The sequence below is a fragment of the Sardina pilchardus genome, chromosome 22 (assembly GCF_963854185.1).
Source record: "Sardina pilchardus chromosome 22, fSarPil1.1, whole genome shotgun sequence".
NCBI classification, from domain to species: Eukaryota; Metazoa; Chordata; class Actinopteri; order Clupeiformes; family Clupeidae; genus Sardina; species Sardina pilchardus.
In genome coordinates, this window is record NC_085015.1 from 9444448 (window position 1) to 9472312 (window position 27865).

The window sequence follows — 27865 nt, forward strand, 5'->3', positions numbered from 1 at the left end:
ATGGATATTCACTGCAAAGCAGACCCCTTCTCGGCGATGCACCGTAAGTATCAAGGGAGTATGGGGAAACGTAGCCAAAATGTATTTTGTTTTATTACAGATTGTTCACAATGTTTTTCTTGGTTATATTCATTGATACTATCCCTAGATGCTAACACACAACAAACATCTAAATACAACACAAACAAAACTAGTCCGACGAATCCCTGCATGAACTTCAACGTATAGCCTATTGACAAAACGCGTGGTATCTTGCAAGATGCCGATCATGAAAGAGTAGATTTGGTAAAATTTCTGTGACTCGTGAATTTGGAAAAATATGCAAAAAGATGGAAATATTTGTTCTGCACTGGCCTCTGTTTACATAAAAATGCACCTAATAGGCAACTCATTTGACTATGTAATTCCCTCAAAGAAAATACGAAATGTCTTTAACAATGCCTAAATGTGAAACCACATAGGCTATGTGATATACAATTCATTATGGATAAACATTAAGTTACCACTACATTCAAATAATTACATTAATTAATTAATACATTAATTTTGGCGAATAATATCCTCATTGACCAAATAAACACTCTAACAGAGGCAAAGCATTGCAGGCAGATTTGATATTATTTTACAGGTCACATAGTCACATGTTTAAATAATTTAATTATTCTTCCTGTACTGAATAATATGTAATATGAGTAATCAAAGGTCTTTTAAATAATTTATCATAACTGAACAAAGACAATGAATGAGCCTGTAATTTAATAGCCGATGTTGACTTGCAGAATAAAAATACTCCGTAGCCTACACCAAAATAAGAATCAAGTGTTATACGAGTTTGTTAGGGAAAAGCTCCAAGAGTTAATAATGCAGGGTTCTCATACAGACACTAGGTTGAGTTTTAAACTATGGTGAGAATTAGGGTCCTATTAAAGAGTGCAGGCTAGATTATCATTGGCAATGTTTTTGGCCTATTACAGAAGGGATTGTTTACTTTTGCAGTTCAACAATGCAGGCTACATTGCGTAAAGTGCAGCCACCATATAACAAAGACGGCTACATTTCTCCTTGTGCCACATTTCTGGGTCTTACGATACGCAGTCTAAATAGCCTATGCATAACGCGTTACATATACCAATGCATCAGAACGGCTTGTTTTGCAATATCACTGGTAAGAAGTCTGTAATACATTGACCAGTTTTACCCATGGTGTACCATCACACCACTATGCAACGGATGGTGTAAAACTGCTGGTGGCTGTAATATCATACACAACTTCCATATATACATCTTATTACGAAAATTACTAATGCGCCATGGCATAGAATTAAAGATGGGTGTTTTCCTCCATAACATTACACCATGTATGTATATTTATGCTATTTTGTTCTGCATTGTTGACTCCCATATAGGGCATGGGGGTGTGAACCAGCTAGGCGGGGTGTTTGTGAACGGCAGACCCCTTCCCGACGTGGTGAGGCAGAGGATCGTGGAGCTGGCGCACCAAGGAGTACGACCCTGTGACATCTCCAGACAACTACGGGTCAGTCACGGCTGCGTCAGCAAAATCTTAGGCAGGTAAGAGAGCAAACAAGTGCGTGGAGCCTTAAACCGGATATCCTAGGACAGTCATCCCACTCAGACGCATATTAAAGGGGGAAAAAACGGTGACAGCCCACACTCATGAAACAGTAATAATAGGCAATAAAGATGCCTGAAACAACAACAAAATAAGAGCGATAGGCCAGTGCGCCAACAATATCAATTAGCTTTAAGTCCCCAAACACGTCACTTAATGCTCCAGTTATACCATGTGAAATGTGAACGGAGCATAAAGTTCGGTTGTCAAATAAACATTTCATATGTAAATAGCAAAGCCAAACACCCTATAGGCTACATACACAAAAGATATGTGCAGAATTCATGTCAGTAAGACATTTGAATTTTCTTGAAATATTTTTCAGCTATCAAAAGGACTTGATAAGGTACATTGTTTATGCACTTGGAATGTCAAAACGAAGAGTTAAATGTTAGCATGAATGTTGTACTTATTGAATGCATGCTTATCATTGTTTAAATGAAATATATACATTCCCTTTGATTTACAAGGCTATTCAGCAATTATGAGTGGCTTTGACCGTCTGAATAGCAAAACATTGTAGGCTGTCAGTGTGAAGATTAATTCCTGAAGTAGGCCTACATTCCATTCGCAACTATTCGTCATAATTTGATGTTTTACTTTTCACAGTAACCGTGAAACAGAATACCTATAAGCAAATATTGTGTTGGCGAATGTCCTGATTGCCTCGCGGTATGTTGTTGCAGATACTACGAGACGGGCAGCATCAAACCGGGAGTTATTGGCGGATCGAAGCCAAAGGTTGCTACTCCAAAGGTTGTGGATAAAATCGCCGACTACAAGAGACAAAATCCTACCATGTTCGCTTGGGAGATCAGGGATAGACTGTTAGCTGAGGGCGTCTGCGACAACGACACAGTTCCAAGCGTTTCATCAATTAACAGGTAGGAACTTCTATCGTATCTTCAGCTGGGTTGAACCAAAAAGCAACATCCATGGTGGCGCAGATATTTTTGACATTTTTTTCCCCAAACGAATTTAATTAGCCTATAATGAAAATATGTGATGTCTAAGGTAGACTACATTTATTTTGAAGAAGCAGTAGGCCTAAGGTTAATATAGGAATGCATACATGTCATGGAGATCCTCAACTTTCCTTCGCTGAGGGTGGTCTCAGTATCGCAATTTAATCCTTTCAGTGCGCAACTCCCACAACAATCAGCGGTATATCTTGGTCTGGGACCACCAAAAGCACATCTGTCTGGTTAAAAATCGATCAATAGCCGGTGACCAGATTCCGTGGCTTTGGGAAGTGCGGAGCAGCACAGTCGTTCAATACAAGATCTAATGCGTTAGATTGGGCTCAAATTAATGTGATAACCAGGCTCACAAAGATAACGTCTGAAGAGAGATGTCTGGTCTTTTAAGGTATCGTGAGAGACATCATCTGTAAAGGCAGCCTATTAAATTTGAACAAAGCCTCAGTTTATTCTCTTAGAGAATCATAGGTATTAATTTGTAAAATGGACAGTTAATACAGGCTACTGTATGTGTCCACTTGTCAAAGACTTTCAAACCCGTACTTCATGTGCTGTATTTTTTTTCTCAGTTGTGAGTAGTCAAAATTGTAAGTCGTCTGGCCTTACAACAGATGAAACGATTAAATTGAATTTATAACGCAGCGCGCAAACGCGGGCCATTTAACCGTGACAAGTGCGCTGCCATACCTGCTGGCCAATAAGCAAGCCACCTCTTTACGGGGATGCGCAAACAAGGTGCTTCATGAAGAATGCCAATAGGTGGGGCGAGGGACATAGACGAGAGAGAAAGAAAGAGCAACCCCCCACCACCCCCCATCCATTCACCCACCAGACACACTCATACCCACCCCTCCTTGCCGAGAACGCAGGCGATGAACTTTGGTTAAGAGGCAGTCTTCCACACAGTCAGAATAAGCATTACATTTTAATGAGCACGGGCCGCTTCACATAAGAAAAGGGGGGAGAAAGAGGCTGAAAAAAATTCATTTCATGCCCCCGTGGTCGCCTAAAAAGGCCCATTTGAGCGGGCTCAAACACATGTATGAGATAAATTCAAAATATACATTAATATCATTAAAGAGGCCCAGCAAACTCAGCATTTAATTAAATTCTCACCAGCCGTTTTTGAAATTGAACACTATGCGTTCTTTGTTTATGTAATAAATTGAAATGTGAATACAAAGAAATATAATTCTGCTACGAGGAGATGATATAGCTATAGTATTTGGGGTTTCCTTTCATTAGACACTCTGAACATATTTGCCAGTGAAGAGGGAATTTGGGAACGGATGGGGCTAGATTAACCCTTTTAGTGCAGGGCCTCTCCGTAATTTAGGGAGCACTGACGCAAAGTGGGCTTATGATTGAATTGACATGGTGTAGAATGAATTTAAAGTAACTCAGCATTTCTAGCGTTTACTAGTCTTTGTGTTTTTTACATTTTTAATTTACTTGCCTGTTACATTCAAATAGTAATATTTACAATGGACTGGGACTGATTTTTTCATAAAATGTTTTGAACGTCATACGATTTTAATAGATGTAAACATAGTCGATTTTATGGTAAATGATAATATTAAAAACAATATTTTCTGAATGGCCAGATACATAATATTTTGTTCATCTATCTTTTTTGTAGCATAATGAGTCTTTCTTCTGTGTGGTGTTTGTACCACAAAGCTTCTCTTCAGCAGTGTCCAAAAATCACACTGCACAAGTAATGGAGCTTTTTTGCCTCATGAAATGGCTAAAAGTATCCAAAAAAAATAATAAACACAGGTGCACCTTATTTACCCGATTTATTTCTTTTTCTAGGCACAGTAGACACAGTACACAAGGGGACATTTATTTCTCCCCCACATATAGCTCTAGACAAAAAGATCCACACCCACTCGCTCACAGGTTTTATGTGTTCCGAAAACTGACCTGGCGACCGCTGACAAAGGAGGATGTTCTAGCTTTAAACACTTTTCGCCCGCATGCATTATTAAATGTTACAGAGATGCTGTTGTCCTGGGCGTCTGGACTGGTGAGAGGAATTTGCCAACAAGTAACAGCAGCCCCAGCCAGGAGACATAAAAAAAAAGAGTCCCCAAAGGAACTCAATACTATTGATTCTGATGTAAAGCAATTTTAATATTTCTTGAGGGGATTTTCAACAACAGCAAAGTCATTAATTCACCCATCCAAATTGCTTATTCAATATCAAGAACATGGATTCCAAATAAAGTCTCTGGATTTATGTCACTCTCCAAAAGTCAGGGGGTCAAGTAACTGTTATAGAGAGCGGAGAAGGAGAAAAGATTTGAATAAAATATTGATAGGTGGCCACTGCACTAAGCGCATGTGCTGTTTTTGATGGTTTGCCCCGAGGACAGTTTGGACAATTCCCCAGGCTTGTCTTCCTTTCCCTCCAATATCAATAGCACAATAATTATAATGAATACACATTTGCCCTTTGAAATTTGATGACTGCAACACAAACACTGCTCTTTAACTCACTGAGCCAATGTGTTTAGAATCATTACAATCAATACCCTCCTGAATCCATAGAAGAATAACACTGAACTCTAACTCTAAACTTGACATACGGCGCTATACAATGTGTGTGTACATATTGCATTATATTACGCAAATCGGGTCCAAAGTGTTTGTTGAGTAATTCAGCTGTCTGAACGCAGGCATTGTACACATGCTGTAGACCCCTTCAACCACTTTCACACATGTCGGTTCCAAAACGGGCTTGGTGTCACGTGTGATAAATTGCTCTTAAGTTTACAAATTATGGTGACAGCTCCCCTTTTTTCCCCGAGTGCCACTCAGATTAAAGGAATCTAATGCTGGCGTAAGCTTGTGCAAGGCAATAAGGAACTATCGCTTTCCTGTCACATATAATTTATAGCTTTCTATTTGCATCCGTTTGCCTGACTGACTAATCCACAACTTTTTATCCGCCGGCGCTGATCAATATGGCCTCATCTGCACTAGTACAGGAGGCTGTTGGTTCTACAGGACCCATTTGATCCAACAGGCCCGGGAGCTAGGAGACCCCAACACCTTACTAAACCTGAACCAAAGCATGGAGGGAGAGAGAGAGAGAGTGAGAGAGAGAGAGAGGGAGAAAGAGAGAGAGGGAGAGAGAGAGAGGCTGATTAGTGTGGCCCAGGTAGAAGCAGTGAAGCCGATCATTGAGGTGAATTGATGTGATTTCATGCTTTGTTTGCAAGATCACCCAGACCAAAAGTGCAATGAAGACTTTACTTTATATCTTACCTTTAAAGGCCCAGTGACTCTATCACACGTATCTATATATCTCTATATCTCACAAGTCTCGTTTGATTGGGTCCACACAGTGGCAGACAGAACTTTCCACTTTCCCTCGCTCTAACACACACATACCCCACCACTTCAGTTCTGTCTGTCTGACGATTATTTTGGCTTGAGTGGCCAGCAACAAAACATGGGATTTCTTTCTTTCTCTCTTTTTTTTCGGTTAGACGAAAGTAGACATGCATCCAAATCCTTTCTCTTTTTTTTTTTTTTTTTTCGTTAACCAAGCTCTGTTCACATTGCAGGATCATTCGGACTAAAGTCCAGCAGCCTTTCCACCCTTCCCCAGATGGGACCTCCCTCTCCGGTCCAGGACACACCATAGGTAAGAACATTTTTATACACAGTCGGTCCTACAATATAATCCAACACATTTTGATTAACGGCAGTTTATAAAAATGTGCTGCATCTTTAAAATGGCTCTATTTCGGACATTTGTGGTAGGTTTACATGTTGCTACTAAAATGCAACAAGATGAGTGTAAATCATTTATGAAGTTTTGTCACTGTCCTTTCATTTGTTTCCTTTAAATATACACATAAACTAAGCAGCGTATGCCCATGAGAGTTTCTTGTGTGCTCAACCTTAACTTGACCTGAACTGACCTTACCTTTATGCATATGGGCCAGACTGTACCCAGTTAATTTACCTTTGTCAGTTCATCGCCACCTTAGAAAAGTCCACACAAAGAATAACTATTCTAGTCCTCTGAGTGATTCTTTGTTCAGTAACACAAGCTCCCCCCTTCTCTCAGTTCCAAGTACAGCCTCCCCGCCTGTGTCTAGCGCGTCCAATGACCCAGTGGGGTCCTACTCCATCAACGGCATTCTGGGTATTCCCCGCTCAAATGGAGAAAAGAGGAAACGAGATGAGGGTAAGGGAGGCAATTTCTTTTTTCCCCCCCCTTTTACTTAAAAAAAAAGACATCCTTGGTTGAGAGGGCTCTACTGTGCTGTGTGGTGTTATGGGCAAGAAAGGACTGGATACTGATTTTAAAAAAAAAACCTTGAGTCCTTTTAAGAGATGGTGGCTAACTTTTTTGACTCATTTCTTAAATCAAGATGGGAGTTACTACTACAGTAGTTGCTGATCTCAATGCTTTTTTTCTTAACTTGTACGTCACAACAGTAATACAACATTTGATCTATTTTTAAAAACCAAACGTAAAGGAGAGATTAGGTGTTGTCTTATATGACAAGCCTTTATGGTCTCAACAATTGGAAATGCTTGGCCAGCATTAAAAGGACAATACTGTACGCCAGTGACCATCCCAGTTTTGTTACACATGAGACTACAAGATGTCTTTATCCTTAAAGCTGAGCTTCTCAACATTCTTGCCATGATTGCAAGCATTACTGGTGGCAAATGAACTCGCGTACATATTCAGCGTGTTTGGTTGGTTTGTACGAGTTGGGCGGAAAAAAAGAGAGGGTCTTTTTGATTTGAAGACGTGACCTCCACTGTTGTCTTCCGCAATTAATCTTTTTCTGAAGTGATTAAGCTGGCTAAGATAATTACATGTCAAGATGATGTAGCCAACCACCCAGGTCAGTCAAAGCAGCACAGAAGCCATAGCAGACATTTCAAGTCAAGGACCTTGTCTTCTTCTCTTCTCTTCTCCTCTCTTCTCTCATCTCTGCCTTTCTGGTTTTTAGGCATTTAGGATGCATTAGAATGCATTTGGATTCCGGTTCTCTTTTTTTTTTATTGATAATTGACGTCGTAATCACAGATCCCTATTTTTTCCCCCTTTACTTTTAAAATGATGCTAAATCAACAGCTCTCCTGTGGAAAAAAAAAAGGAGACTGAGCAGGTGCTGTGGCAGACGATGGATTTAGTGGGGAGGCGGGGGTGGGGGGGGGGGGTGTTTTGTGTGTGTTGGAGATGATTTAGGCCGTCATCACAAGCTGGGCCGAGGCAGAGCCCCGCAGTTCCCTCTTGTCGTTGGAGGTAATCTACATCATCATGGCGAATCCCACTGCCAAATTGGAGCAAGGCAGCGCTGGATTGAAATAGGCCTGTTTCTACAAGTGCAATGCATGCATTGATGCATATTTTAGTTTCTGCTGGATTTCATTCACGGACAGAGAGGATTTTGAGATAGCTTGGGTGTTTAGCTGATGTAATGTATTTATTTGACACACAAATGTGTTTCCACGGAAAGCAAATTTGTTGTTAAACAGAAAAAAGGGCCTCAAAGACCAGTGTGACCCAAGGTGGACACGCCATAGCAATGGGGTCTGTGAACCTTTTTCCCTTTTGTTCGGTGGGTGGCCGTGCAATAGATCTGTCGGAGATGCGAGGCTTCCACGTAGCGCCAGAATTGATGCACTTTGCCGGCACGCGCGGGGGGTTGATGACTTATGATGCATCGGGAAACATTACCCCGGCGACGATGTAAAAAAGCAGCATGGCGCAGGAGCACATGCATTCACTAGAAGCGACAAAAAAAAAAGAAAGAAAAAGAAAAAAAAGAGAGAGTGGGGGGGGGGGAGGAAAGCCACACAGGGCCATTGCACGTCATGTGATGTGCTGCATCGCTTGCACGTTCCGTTCCCAGAGACAGACATTCCGGCACTCCACAGTGCGCCTTCTCCGTGATTAGAGACAGTTATAGGCTCAGTCATTCGGTGACAGAAGGCGCATCGCACACACAGGCACCCGGCAAGGGCACGGAGGTGCTCTGGAGGACATTCAGCAGAATTATGTCTGTGAGAGACTCGCTCTCCTCTCACTGACAGACCGTGTTTCTGTGGGCTTTTTCTTCTCTCTGTCTCTCTCTCTCTCTCACTCACTCTATCTCTCTTTTTCCTCCCCCCCTCTCTCTCTCTCACTCACACACTCACTCACTCACTCACTCGCTCTTTTCTGCCCCTTTCGGTCTCAAATGATCCCTCTGATGTGGAGCCATTTCAGTGATTTAAGTGCTTGGCCTGTTCTGTGAGAGGGCAGGAGGATGGCGTTGGGGGGGGGGGGGGGGGAGGGAGGGGGGGCAGGTGGAGCGTAGTGGTGTGAGTGGTGGTGGTGGTGGGGTGTATAGAGGGGGCGGGGTTGGGTGGGGGGATCGCCTGTGGTTTTTATATACCCCTCTCGTCGGCCACAGTCAGACTGTACCCACCTGGAACCAGGGGTGGAAGATAGTTCATCTGAGAAAGAGATAAAACCTCAGGCCGCGGTCACAGGCGCCCCCATCAAGAGGTGCTTTAAAAACAATGTCTCCCCTCCAGCTAGGGTTCGGCAAAAATAGCATGGTGTATCATATCTGCCATCATTTGTGGTGGATGCCATAGTGCTCCCTCATCCAAGGTGTACGGCGCAAAACGCTGTGTGTTAGGCATCGATCTTCTTCCCTTAAAGGTGCCGAGATGGTTTTGCATGAATAATATGGAACACAGTTGAATATTAGTGGTATTGTCAATAGAAGGAGTGGCTCAGAAAGACAGAATAGAGAGTTGGTGGTTGTGCTGAATAGTGCTGTGATATTAGGTTTGACGTTTTCTCTGAGTAGCCACTCAAGAAATGTTTTTCAAATAATTGTGGTGGAGTTTGAAAAGTGTTGTTTGAGTATCTTCATTTTCCTTACTATGACGTTATGTCTACCTTCTGACAACAACTGCCTAGCCAAAGTGTTGTGTTATTTACACATTTACCCATCATCTGATCGTGATGCGGTTGTACTCAATATCAGGACTAGATGTCTGTCCTGTGTGGTTGCCCAAGGCTCTCTTCACTAGATCTCACAGACCGCCATCGTCCTGAACACAGACACTCGCCCTTACCCCATCCAAACACACAGCTTTATATGCTCTGAGAGAGAGAGAGTGAGAGAGCGAGAGAGCGAGAGAGAGAGAGAGAGAGAGAGAGAGAGAGAGAGAGAGAGAGAAAAAGAAAAACAAACCTGGCAAAAGATGAGCTCTGCGCTGCCCTGACCAACAGCAGGATAATGGATGGCCTGGGCATTGTCAGGTATTTGTTTTAGTTTTTTTTTTGGTGTTGTTTGCGACAGCGTGGCTCTTTGCCAAGACGACGGACGGCCCCTTACAGTAAGTTCCGAAGTCAGCAGTCAGCCGTGCCCTTAAAAAAAAGGTCCCCCATTACGCGAGCGGCGTGGCGATAATGTAGTGTGACACGTGTTATGTACACTGGGGCTCGGCGCGAGAGGCTTCAGGGACACAGGTGTCATAAGAACCATTAATCTGCCACTGTCATGTGTTACTGCAAATTAAAAGTAGCACGTTACACTTGGCAGCCATTGTTGGAAGGGGGTAGAGAGAGAGAGAGAGAGACAGAGTGAGAGAGAGAGAGAGAGAGAGAGAGAAGGAGAGTGAGAGAGACACGAGGGGGAAAGGAGGGGGGAAAGGAGGGCGCTACCCCTTAAACTGCGTCTGGAGGTGACCAGCACTGTCCGCCTGTGCGTGGCGCACATAGTGACATTTAAGAGAATTTGCAATTCCGCCGAGGAAAGCTATTACTTCACAAATTAACATCCAACCAGCAAACCCCCCCCCCCCACACACACACCACCCAGTCCACCATCATCACCCACCAGCTACAGCATCAGCTCCTCCAGCCCTCAACCCTATTCCACCCCCCCGCCCCCCCTTCGCCCCTTCGCCTCTCACAGATAGGCAGGCCATTAGAAAGACAAAAGAAATAGCTTGAGGGTCCAGGCTTCAGCCTCTATCTATGAGATGATGAGATACAACTGGTAGCACCGGGGCCACAGACAAACCAATTATTTGAGACTGATGGATGACGACGGTACCTGTAGGGACACCATGAGAATTTTTGACAGAGGGTGTGGGGGGGGGGGGGGGTCTTAGAAAATTAAAAAATGTAAGTGTTACGTAAACCGTTTGAAGGCACTATTCCGTCTCCCTGTATCAAAGCAGCAGATAGCCCAGATGGAATCTTGAGTTCTCAAATAAGTGCTAACGCATTTTCTTGTTATGGATGAATTCGTAATATATTACCACTGGCTTTGCCATTTCACAGGTGTCTCGGTAGCTGCAAGGTCCAAATTATGAGCTTAAGTATTTACTGTAAGTAACGTGTCTTTGGCTGCAGATGTCTAATGATATCTGCAAGGACTGTTTTTGGCAACACATCTGGGTGGCTAACTGGATTTCACTCCAGTTAAATCCAATTTCATGGCCTCAGTCATCTGTGTGTTCCATCAGCCATTTCAGTTGTGAATGAAATGACTGAAATCTACGTAATATTGACACAAAAGAGACGGTCAGGAGTCCCATTAATGGAAGAAAAAAAAAGGTCACACTCTCATACAGCCAAGGCGTAAGAGGTGAACAACACAATAATCCTGGATAATCATACTTAGCCTCCTATAGAAAAGCCATCAAGGAAACAGCGAGCGCCAGCCAGGACAAAAACAACAGCAGTAGCAGCCACACTCCTGAAATCTGTTGTCATTCACAATCTCCTATCCCTCCTCCAGCCATTGCCAGGCTAAGTTAAATGAATGAACCCCCAAACATACAGGAGCATTACAGGAAATGAATGGCGTCGGTCGCATCTCTTCTGCCAGCACAATACCCACTGATTTGGCACCCCTATTTCCTACGCCAGGGACTTGATATATACTCAGATTTTTCCACAGTAAGCCCAGACAGGCGCCAAGAGACTAGATGGTTGTGATTCATAAGTGTATAGTGTGTGTGTGTATGTGTGTGTGTATGTGTGTGTGTGTGTGTGTGTGTGTGTGTGTGTGTGTGTGTGTGGCGTACATATACAGAGCTGAGCTGGGGGGGGGGGGGGGGGGGGGGGGGGGGCTCCTCCCCACTAGTAGTGTTTGATTTACGCTTATTGTAGTTCACTGCCATTGGAATGAAGGATAATCGTTCAAGAATGCATACCTCAGTGATCATGCTTCATTGCGGAGTCCTCCATCTCTGTTCATCTGTTAATACATTAGACTAGTCAAAATACAATTGTGCTCTACTTTATGTACTGTTTACACAGCTCCTTTGTTCAAAAGGAGAAAAATCCCAGTCAAAAGACGCGTCGTGCAAAAAGGGACAATGCATATCCCAACCATTAATGAAAAGTATACGTTTCAGACAAAAATTGCTTACCTTGAATGTAGGTGTTGTGCCCCTTTGTCTAGGTGTCAAACCTGGAGGAAATAAAATACAGAGCGCGTATCTTACCAAGGGCATCTACCTCAAAAGCCATTATTAGATAATACAGTTTAGTGACATTTTTTCTCTTAAAAATGTATAAATCTTTTTCCTTTCATAATCAAGTCTCCTGCCTGTTCATTTTAGTGTTCTATTCTGGGCAGGCTTCACAGGTGTAGTGGTCAGGGCCACCCCTCGCCCCCCCCCTCCCCCCCTCCCACTACCGTATATAGCGTCAACTCAATCTCCTGTAAGGGGTCGTGACCTCCCAGTGCCCGACCCGCGGAGAGAAGCCACTTTTATAGAGCTGGTTATCCGATCTGATAGAGTCTGGTCCCTCGTTACCCGAGTGTTAATACAGAGCCATGTCAAAATGAATACACTCAACTGTGTCATCGATCAATAAAATCACACCGGGACACCGCAGGACTGAGATAGGCAGGCGTTCACCAACACTCAGGGGCTGTGGTCATAGCCCACGGGTGGCTAAGAGAGTGCCAGGCCTTCTGGGACCGCTTATGTAATGGCATTTTAATGGTTGAAGGTTTTGTTTATTTTGGGGTGATCTTAATGATTTTAAAATGGCGCGCAGATGAAAATGTGACTTGAGGAAGTGTGTGTTTTTTGGAAAGATTTCTCAAGAAATCTCAATGAGATTGTAAACTCACTTGAGCTTGCTTGACAGACCGAATTCATTAGGATTGTATGCAATATTTCTCCTACGACGGAGAAAATAATATAAAAAAAAAAACAAACACAAAATACAAAGGTTGAAATTCAAAGAATAAGCCTACAGTATATGTCTTGGAACAAAACAGATGGGTTTCTTTTGTGTGGGGAGTACATGTTCTAGAGATTATTGATCAGGTTTGATGCCCAGCTCCACAGATGCAAAGTAATTAATGGCTCTATTTACGCCAGCACCAAAGAGAACAATTGAGTTTGATAAAGCAGCCACAACAGGCAGTGTTATGAAAAGGCCCCAAGGGGGCTGTCCAGAGAAGATGCCTGTTCAAATACATGTCAGAAAAAAAGGGAACTAAAAAATGCTCCCTGTGCTTTGTTATTACATAAAATGAAATTGCATTATATTCAAACAGCTTGCATTGTAATAGTATTTCATATACAATATCTGTAACCCGCTACACACTAATATTTGTCACCAGCACGGCAGAATATCAGAGATGCAATGTAATTCTATCCATTTACTCTCACATACACACTTGCATACACACACAGTCTCCCTTAACACAACCCAAAACACACACACACACGTATGCACGTATGCACACACACACACACACACACACGCACACACACACACAGTCTCCCTTTAACACAAGCCAATACCCACATGCACACAAGCGCGCACACACACACACACACTCACACACACACACACACACACACAGACACCCCCACCGACCCCTTCTGTCGGGGGTTCCAGATCCATTTTGTTCATCATGGGAGTCAGGTTCATCCTCTCTCGGCGGTCCCAGCCCCTGCAGAAGAAAAAAGGTCAGGCGGAGGGGACGGCGAGGCAATAACGGCCCTGAAATGGTACCATCAGCGAGACATGATTGATCAATTGAATTCCGTGGCAGAGAAAAATGTGGGATTAAGCGAAGTATTATACGCACAATGAGTTGAGGCATGATGTTCATTTCAAGTTCATTTCAGCTCCCCTCCTCTCCACCAGATCAGGCAATCAATAGGGGCCGTGCATATCATACATCACCCGGGCTCCCACCACCCTCATCTCCCAACCCCCCCCCCCTCTCTAACCCCATCGCAGAGGAGAGGACATAATCTGCCGCAAATTTAGAATGACAGATTCGCCGGGGAGCTGAGACTTGGGAAGGAGACGTGGAGGGGAGATGAGAAGGAACGAGTCCCTAGCCTCAACCCCTCCCTCCCCACACACACACACACACACACACACACACACACCCACACACACACACACACACTCCCTCCTCCTTCCCAAAACCACACACACAAGCCTCTCCCTTGCCTCTGTGGTTTGGTGGCGTTTGGGGAAGGAAGGGGAGGTGGCGTTGGTGGTGTTGGTGGTTGGGGAGTGAAGGAGGGGGGGGGGTTTAACGCGCCGCGCACACAAAGTGACAAAAGGGAAAAGCGAAGACATCCCTCTCCCGGCCGGCGGCAGCGTAATGAGGTCAGGGGGAGTCGGGGAGGGAGGAAGGGAGAGCAGGGGACCACACGCGCCCGCGCCTGTTTGGAGAGAGCCTCGCAGGGAAATGATTGAACACGAGAAGGGGGCAGGCACCCAGGCATCCCAAGCACCCCCCCCCTCCCAACACACACACACACACACACACACACACACACACACACACACACTAACACACAGAGAGAGAGAGAGAGAGAGAGAGAGAGAGAGAGGGAAAAGAGGTGGCACTCCAGGAATAAAAAAAAATCATTGGTTTTAAAGCACAATTTCCTTCCCCGGATTTTTTCCCCCTCTTTCCTAGCCTTCTTTTTAAACACAGTGTAATGTAATAGTGTTCCCATTCTCTCTCACACACAAACACACACACACACACGCTCCCTCCCAGGGAAGAATGAGTGGGGTAAAAAAAAAAAAAGGAAAACAAACAAGCAGGGGAGAGAAAAAAAAAACGAGTGTTTCACCCAGGATTGAAATGGCCATTGCGATCACCACTCATTTGCTGTCTGGCGGTTTGCTGCTGCCAGTGATACCGCGACCGCCGCTACCGCTATCGCCGCCACTTTCATTAAAACGCATGGCCTCTCCTTACAAGTAGAGCCTCGCGCTGACGGTAATCCATCAATTACCGCCCAGCCTCTCACATCATGATGTGGCTAATGCAGCAGGAGGCTGGTCCCGGCGCCGTCCGCCATTGGGGCTCTAGCCGACTTCAATGCAGCAGCCATTGCGGTTCCGCGGTTGCATTTACACTGCATCTATGCTATCCATGCTAAGGCCTACGCCAATAATGACCAGGGTCGGGTTTCCCAATAGCTATGAATCCTAGTGGTTTTGAATGTTCTCTAAGAGTGATTCAAGGAACGTTGGTTCATTTTGAATGCACGTTTCCCAAACAAACATGTAACATGAATGTAGTCTACTGTATGTCCTGCTGTTCAGCAGCACTTAACACATACATCTAAGAGCACGTAAAACTACAACTGTTAAGTGCAACTTGAGTAACTTTCTTTCTGGAAGCGCTCCGAAATTGTTAAGATGAATTGTGAGAACTATTTAGGTTTGCAATGTTCTTGGGAAACCTGGCCCAGGACGGAGAGAAAGAGAGAGAGAAGTAGACAGAGAAAGGGAGAGAGAGAGCGAGAGAGAGAGAGAGAGAGAGAAAGTGAGAGGCAGAGCTATGTGGTTCAGTTGCCAAAAAAAAAAAAAACAGAAAAAGAGTGAGAGAGTGTACGTGAGCGAATCTCACGCTTCGCGCGGTACTTCCACGCTGGTCGCCACCCCCCCACCCTCTCAGATTTGGAAACGGCATGTTGCTCTCTCTCTCCTGTCCCCCTGTAGATGGCTCAGATGGCTCTGGCCCAAACAGTGATTCTCAGGGTAGTGTGGAGAGCTTGCGGAAGCACCTGCGCGCCGACGCCTTCACGCAGCAGCAGCTAGAGGCTCTGGACCGGGTCTTCGAGCGGCCGGCCTACCCTGACGTCTTCCAGACCTCGGAACACATCAAGCCCGAGCAGGTAACTACACTTTCTTTCCGTTTCTTTTAGTTGCCGGTGTGTGTGTTTGTATTTGTTTGTGTGTTTTTATGTGTGGGCATGTGTGTATTTATGGGGACAAAAAGTCGTTTGTTCCACATAAAGCTGTATTTACTGTACATTTTGTTTAATAATTTAGCAGGTGCTTTTGTGTAGTCAGAATGAAAAGTCAGCTAGCTTAAAAACACAAGCGAATGGCTAATATAGGATCTGTTTTTGCTCAAAGTGCCATAGCATCAACCCAGCCAGGTTGAGTAAATTATCTGGGGACTGTGTATTTGTGTATTTGTGCGTGTGTGTGTGTGTGCGCGTGTGTGTGTGTGTGTGTGTGTGTGTGTGTGTGTGTGTGTGTGTGTGTGTGTGTGTGTGTCCGTGCACATGCATGTTTACTGGGACATAAAACATTAGTTACCATCAGTCCATTGATATTGTCTCATGAATTAGTTTGCTCCCATCTTAAGTAACAGAAGCTCTTGGACTTGCACCCTCAGCACAGAAAATCATTTATATTAAAGGACCTGAGTGAGCATTAATACACTCACTTCAACCTGCTCCTTTAGCACCTAGGCAGAGAGGGTTATATTACTGCATGTAATCCTTTGGGGCCCAGGGACTTGCTACGGCATACCACTGCAATTCAGATCACAGGCCCTCTGCTGTAAAGAAATGGCTGAATGTCGAACGCTGTAGAAAGGAGCAGAGATGGTTTAACAGTAATTGCACAGCATTATAAAAAGCGCTTGGACAACACTGCAGGGATCTCTGGGAGAGAGAGAGAGAAAAAAAATATCCCACATATTATTGATTTTGTGATGGAAATAAAAAAATAAAAAAAAACATTCCCTGGAACACTGTAATTGAGAATAGCATAGAGGGAGAGAGAGAGAGAGAGAGAGAGAGAGAGAGAGAGAGAGAGAGAGAGAGAGAGAGAGAGAGGCAACATTTAAAGAATTATTATCAGTGGCGGTTTGTTTCATTCCAAGCTTTTGTTGTGTAATTCAGCCTGAGAGTGTGGCGTATTTTCCTCTCGGTGTTGTAAGGGCGCAGTTTAGAGTCATATTTCTACAACACCATTGTTAATTCAGGGTGCTTTCCACTGTCTAGCTGCTCCTAATCTGCATGGCAGATTTATAACACAAAGCCACAAGCCATTTTCACCAGCCAACCAGTTCCATGTGACATTAAGCTAGCCAACACCTTCTATCCATCATCATTTAGAAAAAAATTAAGAGACCTTCTCAAATCCCCACAGCACTACAAAACAACAATGTGGAAAAAAACCTAGCTTGGTCCAACCTTGTGATTAAAAGCTTTGGACTTATTACAATGGATAACCTTTATTTACTTTCATTTGACTATTAAACAACAAGCAACTATTAATTTCTCCCTTGGAACTACAAGTGGGTGCCATAAAGCCAGAGCAATCGCCCTAATTGAGTTCATTTTAATTTCTCTGCGATCGTGGCGAATTACGCAGGTGATAAATCAGGGGGACAGGCCTCACCTCCAGAAGAAGGCCTAATTTGCAGCTAATTACCAAACTGATTTCTACTGCAAGATCAATACCAAAACGAATTGGAAATGACTTGCAATCACAAAGAGCGAGGGAGGGAGAGAGAGAGAGCGACTATTGAAAAAAAGGGGGAGTGGTGAATTGAGGTAGGGTTTTTTAAAATGGGGAGAGGGGGGGGGGGGTGTATGAGAGGAAAAGAGAAAAAAATGTGCAAGGCAGGAAAAAAGGAGGTTAGACGAGTCCAGAAAAATCAGTTTTAATTTAATGCAATATTAGTCAGGCCATTTTCCCCTCTTTTGAGGATCCCTCGTCTTCTTTTTTTCCTCCTTTTTCCCCCTTTTTTTATCTTCTCAACCCCATCGCTAAAGACGCAGTCCTATTAGCCAACGTCTGGCTTCTGGTGAGGGCATTAAATAGCCATTCTGGAGATGCAAAACTCAATGGAATCACTCCTCCCACACTTATGCTAGCCATTTGGTCATCCTTTTCAAATCCCCCCCCCCCTCCTCACCCCATTCAGTTGTTTTCCCTTCCTCTGGCTTTATCTGCATGATAAAACGCCCGTTCTGCGTCTGAGGCTTTCAAGAAAAGAGGAAAACATCCGCAATTGTGCCAAGGAACAGTTGTAGCAGACAATTAGAGTTTATCTGTGATAGAGGCAGACAAGGCTAGGGTCACAGGCTTCCCCTGTGGGACCGCGGCCCACAGAGGCACTGTGTGCTCTTCTGTGTGTGTGTGTGTGTGTGTGTGTGTGTGTGTGTGTGTGTGTGTGTGTGTGTGTGTGTGTGTGAAAGAGAGAGAGAGAGAAGACACACACAAATACACACAGAGGGAGAAGGCTTAGGACAAGCTTTGTCAACAGACAAACTCCGGAAGTCACATCTCATTAAAAGAGCAGGGGGGAAAAAAAGATTACATCTACCATTAACGCCATGACGCGCTTCCATCTCTCCAGTAACAAGGAGAAAATGCTAAGCAAACGCAAACCTCGCCATAAGGTGGACTGAGATCAGATTAGGGACTTAGCATTTATCTAGGAGTAATGAAAAAATAAATAAAAGAACCATACAAGGCTGGAATACAACAAAGTTATAGTGCTAAAAGAAAACCGCACAGTATTTGTGCGGTATCAACCACTGAATGTAAAACTTCAGTAAAGGAACAGTAGGGTTGAAAAGCCAAAGCTTTTTGCTGCTGGCTTGGATTGTGCGGTTAAAAGAAAGGGAGGTAAATGTTGGCTACATTGTGTGTGTGTGTGTGTGCATGTGTGTGTGTGTGCGTGTGTGTGTGTGTGTGTGTGTGTGTAGTGTGTAACAAAGCGCCAGTGCTGCTTCCTCACTTGGCTGATCAGGGGGATGACTGCAGTCAGGAACAAAGGGCCAGCTGACGCCTTGGCTTTTCTCTGCGCTCAGAACCCCACTTCCTCTCAGACAATACCCCAAATACATTCATGATATGCTTCAACTGTCCCCCTGCCGCTCCGCGCAGCGATCACACACACATTCTCACACTTTTAGCACCCAACAACCCACAGAGAGAGAAAGAGCGAGACAGAGAGAGAGAGAGGAATGGACGATACAGACAGAGAGAGATTCACAGAGATGCTGCTGTTTTTTTTCTTCTTTCTTTTTTGAGGGAACAAAAAAGAAACCTTCAAAAAAAAAAAAAGTTCTAGTGTTTTCATTTTGTATTCTCCTTTTTTTTTCTCTTTAGGCGAATGAATACTCCCTACCGACACTGAACGGTGGGCTGGACGACGTGAAGCCGAGCTTGTCCTCCAACGCCAATGCGGAGCTGGGGCCGAGTGTGTCACAAAGCTACCCTGTAGGTAAGATCGAGTGCTCTAACTCCCCCCACCATGTTCCCAAGCCACAGATTCAGCTAAGGGACGTTACACACGACTACTGTCTAATTATGGCATTTTGGAAACAAAAAGTCAGAAATAAAAAAATAATAAAAACCACAACTTATGGAACAATTGTGAATTCTTTTTATTTTTTTCCTTTCTAAGTCTTGACTCTTGAGCTGAAAAGGTGGCAAACGCTTTTGCCCTACTCCGTACTGTTTTTCTCTCGGCTCAGAAAGGAGACTCAAAAATGAAAGCTCCACAGATCGAAAAAGTGAACCACTACTATTCCGTAACGTACCTAAGTGTGAGAGGGGTCACTGAGTCCTAAGTACTTTTCCAACGACATCAATTGGCGCTATGGGCATAGAGTATCATTGAGTCCCAGATTTAGAAGTGTTCATTGGCTCAAGTCGGAGAACAAGTATGCTTGACTTCCGGATCTGCAGTCTGCTCACTGAGCCGGTGGTTTTCTTTTTTACCCGCTCTCTCGTCCCTCTCTCTTTCGTTGCGTCCTTCGTCTTTCCCTCTCTCTCTCTCTCTCTTTCACACACACACACACACGCACATCCTTGCTGTGTTCCTGTGCTCATGTGCCTGTCATAATTAATGACTGCCTCACTAATTGAAATATTGTTTCATTGTTGCCACTGTTATTACCTCGAAGAAGGTTAAGTTTACTGATAGTTTACGATTACTGTCAGGCCTGAGATTAATATACGGAGCTTTTATTAAAATTCATATAATTATGCAGCTGCCATCAAAGGCAATGGATTCTGCTGGTGGGAGGAGGAGAAGGTGGCGGAGGAGGAGGTCAGGATGATTGAAAATGGCATGAGGCTTCTCCTCTCCTCCCTCACACTCGTCTGTGCTCCCTCTCTCTCTCTCTCTCCCCTTGCTTGTCTACTCTGCCAATCTTCCCCCTGTCCTTCCTGACTTCCCCTCTCTTCACTGTTTTGCTCTCTACTTTCTTCCCTTTCTCTGTTCTGTCTGTTCTTTTTATGTTATCTCCGTCTCTCTCTCTCAATCTCTGTTGGTCTATCTCTCTTCTCCCTTTTCTCTCTTTCCATTCGACTATGGCCCCTCTCTCTCTTTCTTTCGGCCTCTCCTTGTGTTTCTCTCTCCATCCCCTTTACTCCATCCTATTGCTGTTTCTCCTCTCCATTCTCTACCTCTCTCTCTCTCTCTCTCTCTCTCTCTCTTCCTCTCCCCTTCACTCACTCTCGTTCTCTCTCTCTACTGGAAAAGAATAGGGGTCTTTCTCTCATTAATATGTGGGAGGTAGATATCCGTTGTAAGCCAGGCCTCGTGAGAAGAAAGGTGTGTGTTTGTCCTTTGTGCGGGGAGGCCGCTTGTGTGAGCAGGGCACCTGGGCGGAGGAAGGGGAGAGAGGGAGAGGGGAAGCGGGCTTTGTTTGCACCTGCGATAGGCCAGGGGATGCATTTCACCCCTGCTGGAGGCCCTCCTCAGACCTGACAGACCCCGGCTGAAGCGTATCTAGAGGCATTAGGGAAAACACACATTGCACGCCGAGAAAACACGTGTGTGTGTGTGTGAGAGAGAGTGAGTGAGTAAGGCCTTTCTTGAGAGGCACCAGTCTCTTCTCCTGGCAGGCTCGCCAAAATGTTTCTAGCTTATCTGACAGGAGGTGTGTGGGGGGTTTTATGCGTTCAAATATGTGTTTGTTAATTGTATGTTTGTTTTGATTATCTCCTATCCCAACTTTTTTTTTTTTTTTTTGTGGAAATGTAATTTTGAACTTAATCATGTGCGGGGGCAAGTGCAGTAGAGTGAGTCCCTGGCGATTTGAGAGAAAGTTTCTCCGCGGATGGATTATCAAGAGAGGAAAAAAAAGTCATTGAGATGATAGGGAGAGTGGGAAGGAGAGAAAAAAAACAGCCACTATTTTCGTTAACGCTAGACTGAACCCTCCAGGATGATTTTTACATCACGCTCACATCGAGATATACTCTAGTTTGTTCTGCTTTGAGTGGGTTATTTCACCGGCTTGATGTTCCCCCAGTGACTGCCTGCGCTAATAACCTCAATGCGTTTTAATCAGGTGTAGCGTTTGGGGTTGCGGTAATGGCTGGTATTATAGTTTACAGGCGTATGATAAACCCCGCAGATAGGACTTCAAGCCAAGCAAAGGGTGCTAAATTATCTTCTGCGTTTAGGCCGAGATCCAATTTCAAATTAATAGCGCCTTTACGGGGGGGTTGCGCGAAGTGGAGATTATGCTCATCCTTAAAATGTTTTCGAGCGCCAATTAAAAACACCCGCCGTTATTGATCTTGTTGATTTTATGTCCTGGAATTTGCATAATCTATTAAAAATGAATGATTCATGGACTCTTCATTGCCAGAAGAGATTGGAATTTCTCTCTTGCACTCATGGTGTAATGCCTAAAAGATAGAAATCTTTTGTGTCCTTTGCTTATCCTATTAGTGCTCAAAAGTACCTACGAAGAGGCAGCTCAATTGGGAGCGGGATTTAAGGCATTGAGCACATCATCGAAATTCAGCCAGTCAGCCGCCTTCCATAGAAGCCAGCTCCCTTTTTCAGCCCTAATAATAGTATATTACATTAAATAGCTCATATACAATTAAATAGCTCAATTGCCATCACTCCCCCTCCTAATGCAAAGCATACCAAAAGACTTCTCCTGAATGGGAGGTGATGGGATAAGGCCCATTGTCAAGCCATTGCTTTATTCGCACCAGAAGAATTGTGGTATTTTGATGGATTTCGCATTCAAAAATGTTCAATTCCATCTCGCTGACCCATTAACTCAACTCTTTTATGCTGCTGGAGATGGCGGGCAAACGAGAAGTGATGCCAGGGCGGGCTCGTGTCAGAGGGAGTTTGAGGAGTGATGGCTGTCCTGTGTCTGAGCAGGGGGGGCTGGGGGAACTTTCTGGAGTCTGAGGGGACAGATGCAGTGTAATCTGTGCTCTTCTATGAGGCAACCTGGTGTGTGCTCTGCCATAGGAACTTGATAGAGAAACCATACTGTTGTTGGGTGTGTTGATATGATCATAGACTGATGTTTCGTCTGCTGTTTAAGACCAGGGATTTCCCTTTGAGTTGGTCATTTGATATACAACTTGTACTGTCACTGCCAAGTTGAAGCATGAAACACTGAGCTGACAAATGAGAATTGTAGATGTGTACTCTTGTTTTATCAGGGGAAAAAAATACAAACTCTGAAGCACCATGCGAAACGAGTGGCAGTTTGACAGAGCCACTTGTCTGTTATGGCCACGGGGGAGCCTGTGTGCTTAGGCTCCAAAATTAATGCTTATTTTGTCTTCACAAAAGCAAACTAACCTTTGAGCACACATTTGATAATGAATGACTTTCACCGGGGTGTTGGGGGAATTACGGCAATTTGGCTCTCCAAACATCCTTTTGCTAAGTTGTAATTAATTAGGGTGAAGTGGTTTTTGGGCCGGTGATAAATGGCCACGTTCCGAATATAGAAAATGGAGGTCAAAAGACTTCAGTCGGCGGCGTTGTGAACACTAAGGTGTCCCTGTCGTGGTGAATTTAATGCACGGCGCAGCAAAAGAGTCGTTTGCTGATGACTTTGTTTCCCACTGCCAGAGAAGAGGAAGGTCATCCATAGGAGAGGGCCACATTCCTGCCGAGTTTTTTTTCTCTCTCTCTCTCTCTCTCTCTCTCTCTCTCTCCCCCTGGCTAGCACACCGAGGCAAGTTCTGAGGTAAACAGCTTTCTAGGTCTCTCCATCTGCTGTGACAGGAAAGCAAGGGACTGAAAGAGACAGACGGGTAGAGAAAGAGAAACAGAGTGAGAGAGAATGAGAGAGAGAGAGAGAGAGAGAAAGAAAGAGACCTGTTTGTCTCTCACCATGATAATTAAAGGCTGACAGGTTTGTTGGCAGGAGGTAGCAAACTTGTCTTGCTCAGTTGTAAGTAAACACTCGTAGCTTAGTGGCTTCAGTGTTTAGTGATCATGGAGCTATCACTGGGGTCAGATGCCCTCTGGTGCACTCTTAAGTGCATATGGAGGCTTAGTGCGCATGGGTTTAAAATGGGGAGTATGCAAAGAAATTCTGTGTGCAGGATTTGACAGCAACCGAGTGGCCTTTCAAAGTATGTACTGTAACCTTCTCAGGTACTTGATATTGTACTAGTGAATATGCAAATCACATTATGGACTGATTATTTCAGAAAACAAAACAAGTATGTACTGTATGGTTGTCCCTCTCGCAGTGTGTGTGTGTGTGTGTGTGTGTGTGTGTGTGTGTGTGTGTGTGTATGCACACACCGCTAAAGATTCGCTCAGTGTTAAATCCAACAGGGGGCTGTCAGTGAAGCAGCAGATCTAAAGAAGTCCCTTTTTTTACTTTAATGAGGATTCTCTCTCCACACCCATCTCGGCTGTAAAACAACACAGGCTCCGAGACAGCTAATGAGGCTATCATGCACTACTGAGAGCTCTCCCAAGCGTTTCTCCCTCCACCAGGAGATTTAAACAGGGGGACAGGCAGCCGTGCTCAACGTCTCTTTCATTGTTCTGCTTTGATGCGTGTTTATTAATATATATTTTTTTAAAGGGAAACAACATGTCAGGCTCTGCCTGAAGTTGCATAGCAATTATGGGCTAACTTTGATTTTGTATGTATAAATATTGCTAACTAAGTACCGCGGTTTGTCACTCAGAGGGGAATTATTAGTTACATAAATCATGTTTTGTCAGTGAAGTGTTCTTGACTGATTTATAGTAGAAGGTGGTGTTTCCACTTCCCCATCCAAACGTATTTGGCCAGAAAAAAAAGCTCTAAGGTAATAGAATGTTTAACATTCTTTATCTTCTTGCGGAATAGACCTTAAATGTCGAGGCAGGCTTATCCCCTTGTGTGCGACTCTTGAGGTGAAACCTCACCACTTACCCTGACAGATATGCATGGCTGGAGTGACTGTGGATAGAGGTGTATTTGGCAGGTTGATTTCCCTTCAAGTGAGGTAAAACAACTGGTCTTGATGGACAACTAAGAAATCAGGCTTTAAGGTACTTGTGGAAGCAGGCCCTCCAGGCTCTATATCTCTAACAATGTGCTCTGTGTCTGTCTGCCTTCAGCCTGTGTGTGTGTGTGTGTGTGTGTGTGTGTGTGTGTGTGTGTGTGTGTGTGTGTGTGTTCTTGTCCATATGCTCTGACCCCTCAACCGTCTCCTCCCCTCTACCATGACACACGGCCACTCATACATATACACACATTTACTCACACACACACACACACACACACACATGCGCACACACACACACACACACACACGCACACACACACACACACACACACACTCAATACCCTCTTGCCTTTGTGTGTTGACTTGGCTACAGCTGACTAATTTGACCAGTTGGCACTACTTAGTATTATGACTCAGACAAAGACCGTTACCAAATATGTAGAGCGCCCGTGGGCACAAAATTCAAGCCTAACAATTCTAGCAAACTTGAGATCCTCCTCTACCAAAAAAAAAAAAACAACAACAAAATCTAATTTGGATACTAATAGATTTAGTAATGTATTTCATGGGAAACTGTTAAAAGTAGGGAGTGGATTCTGGATAGCATATACTTTATCTTTATTTTGTACTGTACTATAAAATTAAATGAAGTGATATAGTAGGGTTGATCAAAAGCATACATTTTTTTGTTTGAAATTTAGAATATTTATATTCATGTACAAACAATGCATATGCTTTCAGAAACATTTATTTTTCACTGAAAACTACTATATTACATTCTGATGTCTAACATCTCATTATTTGCATTTTGTTTTTAGAAAAAAAAAACCCTTTTTGGTTAAAAAGCTTAATGCGTATTACTGTGTTATCCGAAGGCTTACCCAAAGTTTGTCCTGCAGTATGATGAGGCCTTATGGCTATCAGCTTGCTCATTAGTGTTTGATTCCTCCATAATCCTCTTCACCCGCTCAAAAAAAAATTACAGTGTCCCTCACTGCTAACAATGCATCAAGGGGCCTCATCCTCCCAAAGAGTGGCTTAGTAGGGGCTACATGTGTCTAGTTAGGATAGCCAACCGTCATCCCCAATTACGGAGTTGAATGCGGAGGTCCGCGCCGGGGTGAATGAGGTCCTGTATGAATCAGCGTTTGGGTTTTGCCACATGTATGGGAAGTGAAAGCGTTCTGCTTTGGTCAGGGCCCATTGTGTTGGGGCCTATATTGCAGCACATTTTTACAAATTGCCCTGTATGTGTTTTTTTCCCCTTTGATTTCTTGTCAGTGCTTTTAAAAACTAAACAAGTCTGAAAGCTGAAGGACACCATTGTTATTTTTTTTTCTGGGTTTCTTAAACAAGCCACAAAAGCCTTGCTTTGTTTATGTAAATGAACAAATAATTACTGTGTACATGTATAATTAGATAGAGTTTCTTTCTCATTACTAGCGAGTATAATAACATTTTGTGCAATAAAACTGAGTAGGGAAAATAAACGAAACTTCACTTGCAATTGCAATTGCCTTTGCTCTATTAAGTGATTCACAACTCACGATTTCCCCCTCTCAAAACAGGTTGAGTGAGTAAGCTGTAAATCAGTTTTTTTAATTATTATTATTATTATTTTAACTAATGCCGCTCTCTGTCTGTTATTTCGCCCACAGGTCGGGATATGGCCAACACAACCCTACCTGGGTATCCCCCTCACGTACCCCCCACCGGCCAGGGCAGCTACCCAACATCAACGCTTGCTGGAATGGTTCCTGGTATGTGCCACTACTACTCATATTTATGAACTGATACAGTACAGCCCTCTCTGCACTTAGGAAAGATGATGTCCTCTGTATCCATCCGCCTTTACTTAATTCAATGGATATACTGTAGTTCACCTGAAATTCTGGTTCTTATCTTTCTAAAATCTAAAACGGGGTGTCATTGACAGTTGGATATACATAGACATTAGACAAATCATTTTCATTCACAGTGGTGCTACTTTAGAGCTACAAACATGCGTGATGGCATTGTCTCACTGACTTGGAACAATCTGTGTGCCAATATCACTGAGTGGGTGGATGTTAGTTAGTTTGTTCTAGTCTACACAGTTCCTCTCTCCATCCAAGTGCCTAGTCCCATTCCCCCACCATCTCCTCCTTATTTGTTTGCATGAGTAATCTCCTCGTCTGTCGATAAACATGCCTGGCCCTCACCAGTCTGCATGGCTCCTGCCCTCGCCCGTGGGTCCTGTTCCCCCAGTACTTAACCTGCAGTTCAGGTTCACTGCAAATAGTCAGGGGTCACCAAACTTGGGAGCCATCGGAGGCCTGTAAATATTTAAATCCCTCATCTCTGAGGGACGTGGATAGTGTTTCTCAATCATCTCTGTGTGTGTGTGTGTGTGTGTGTGTGTGTGTGTGTGTGTGTGTGTTTGTGTGCATGGGTGGTTTGGAGCTTGTGTTTTTTTTTTTTTTCGTCCACTGCACACAACAAGGGACGTAACATCATCCCTTTCTTGTGGTAAAGCACTATCCTGTAGCAAGCGAGCGAATGATCTTTACACTTACTGTAAGGCATCATATGAACAGTATCCCTTAACCCCCTGTGTGTGTCTGCCCGTCCGATAAGGGAATGAAGTAGCCTCGGAGTCTCAAAGACGGCACACTTCCTTCCCTGCCAGCTGCGTAGTGTTACAGTTCACGGTCGATTCTACAGAGAAGCAACAACGCCTCAATTATGATTTCCCCCCCCCCCCCCTTTTTCTGTGTGGTGTGCTTTGCTGTACTGTAGAGCGGCAAAACACAAAGCTCCTTCCTTTTGGGGAATACTGTCTCCTTCATTTTCATTGGTCAGAAAGAACTGGACAAAAGGGTCCAGAACTGGAAAATTCCTTATAATCCCTCTCGCGCTTCCTTACTGTGTTGCTCTCCATTCATCTGCGCCCTGCCGCCTAAGATTTAGTGACAGGCCCCAAACACTGTTAAACCAGAAGCCATTCCTCACCGGCTTCATATAAAATCCCACCTTTTATTGTCTCATAAAGACAGAAACCACCTAGACCAACAGCACCACTAACTGACACGGGCCTGAGTTACTTCCCGACACAATGGCATTCCATGACACAAAGAGCTGAGGAGAGGATAAAAACCCACATGAGGGGTGAAAACCCAACTGCAATTTTACACCAGAGACTACCACGAGCAAACTTGAGCAAATAAGAGTGTGTAAAGTAAAATCCCTGTGGTAAAATAATTTTTATTCCGATACTCGTGGAAGCTGCCTGTGCTACTGTGTGGTCGTTGGGGATGGTGTGTGTGTGTGTATGGGGGGGCATTCTGGACATGTTCCACTGGTCATTTTGGTGGGAAACTGAAAACTGAAGGCTAACACATTCTATTTCTTGATTCTAGGGAGCGAGTTTTCGGGAAACCCCTACAGCCATCCACAGTACACAACATACAATGAAGCCTGGAGGTTCAGCAACCCAGCATTACTAAGTGAGTATTTCATAGTCTTACAGCATTAATGTTATTGTCAGTTTTTTTTTTTTTTTTTTTTTTAAACCCAGAGGTTAACAAGTTAAGAACGTACACTTACATGCCTAATGTCTTTTCAAACAGTCCATTCTTCTCCTGTTAACTTTCAGGTTCCCCTTATTATTATAGTGCCGCATCAAGAGGTTCCGCACCTCCCACTGCTGCCACTGCCTATGACCGTCACTAG

General features: G+C 44.1%; 1 protein-coding gene across 1 annotated transcript; it reads left to right on the forward strand.

Annotated features, from left to right (window-relative positions):
- Positions 1-27865, forward strand: pax2b (paired box 2b). Its single transcript, XM_062526077.1, has 10 exons — positions 1-43; positions 1407-1572; positions 2320-2517; positions 6189-6268; positions 6698-6817; positions 15611-15786; positions 19031-19145; positions 25813-25914; positions 27553-27639; positions 27789-27865. The coding sequence occupies exons 1-10, from the start codon at positions 1-3 to the stop codon at positions 27863-27865; spliced, it is 1164 nt and encodes a 387-aa protein (XP_062382061.1).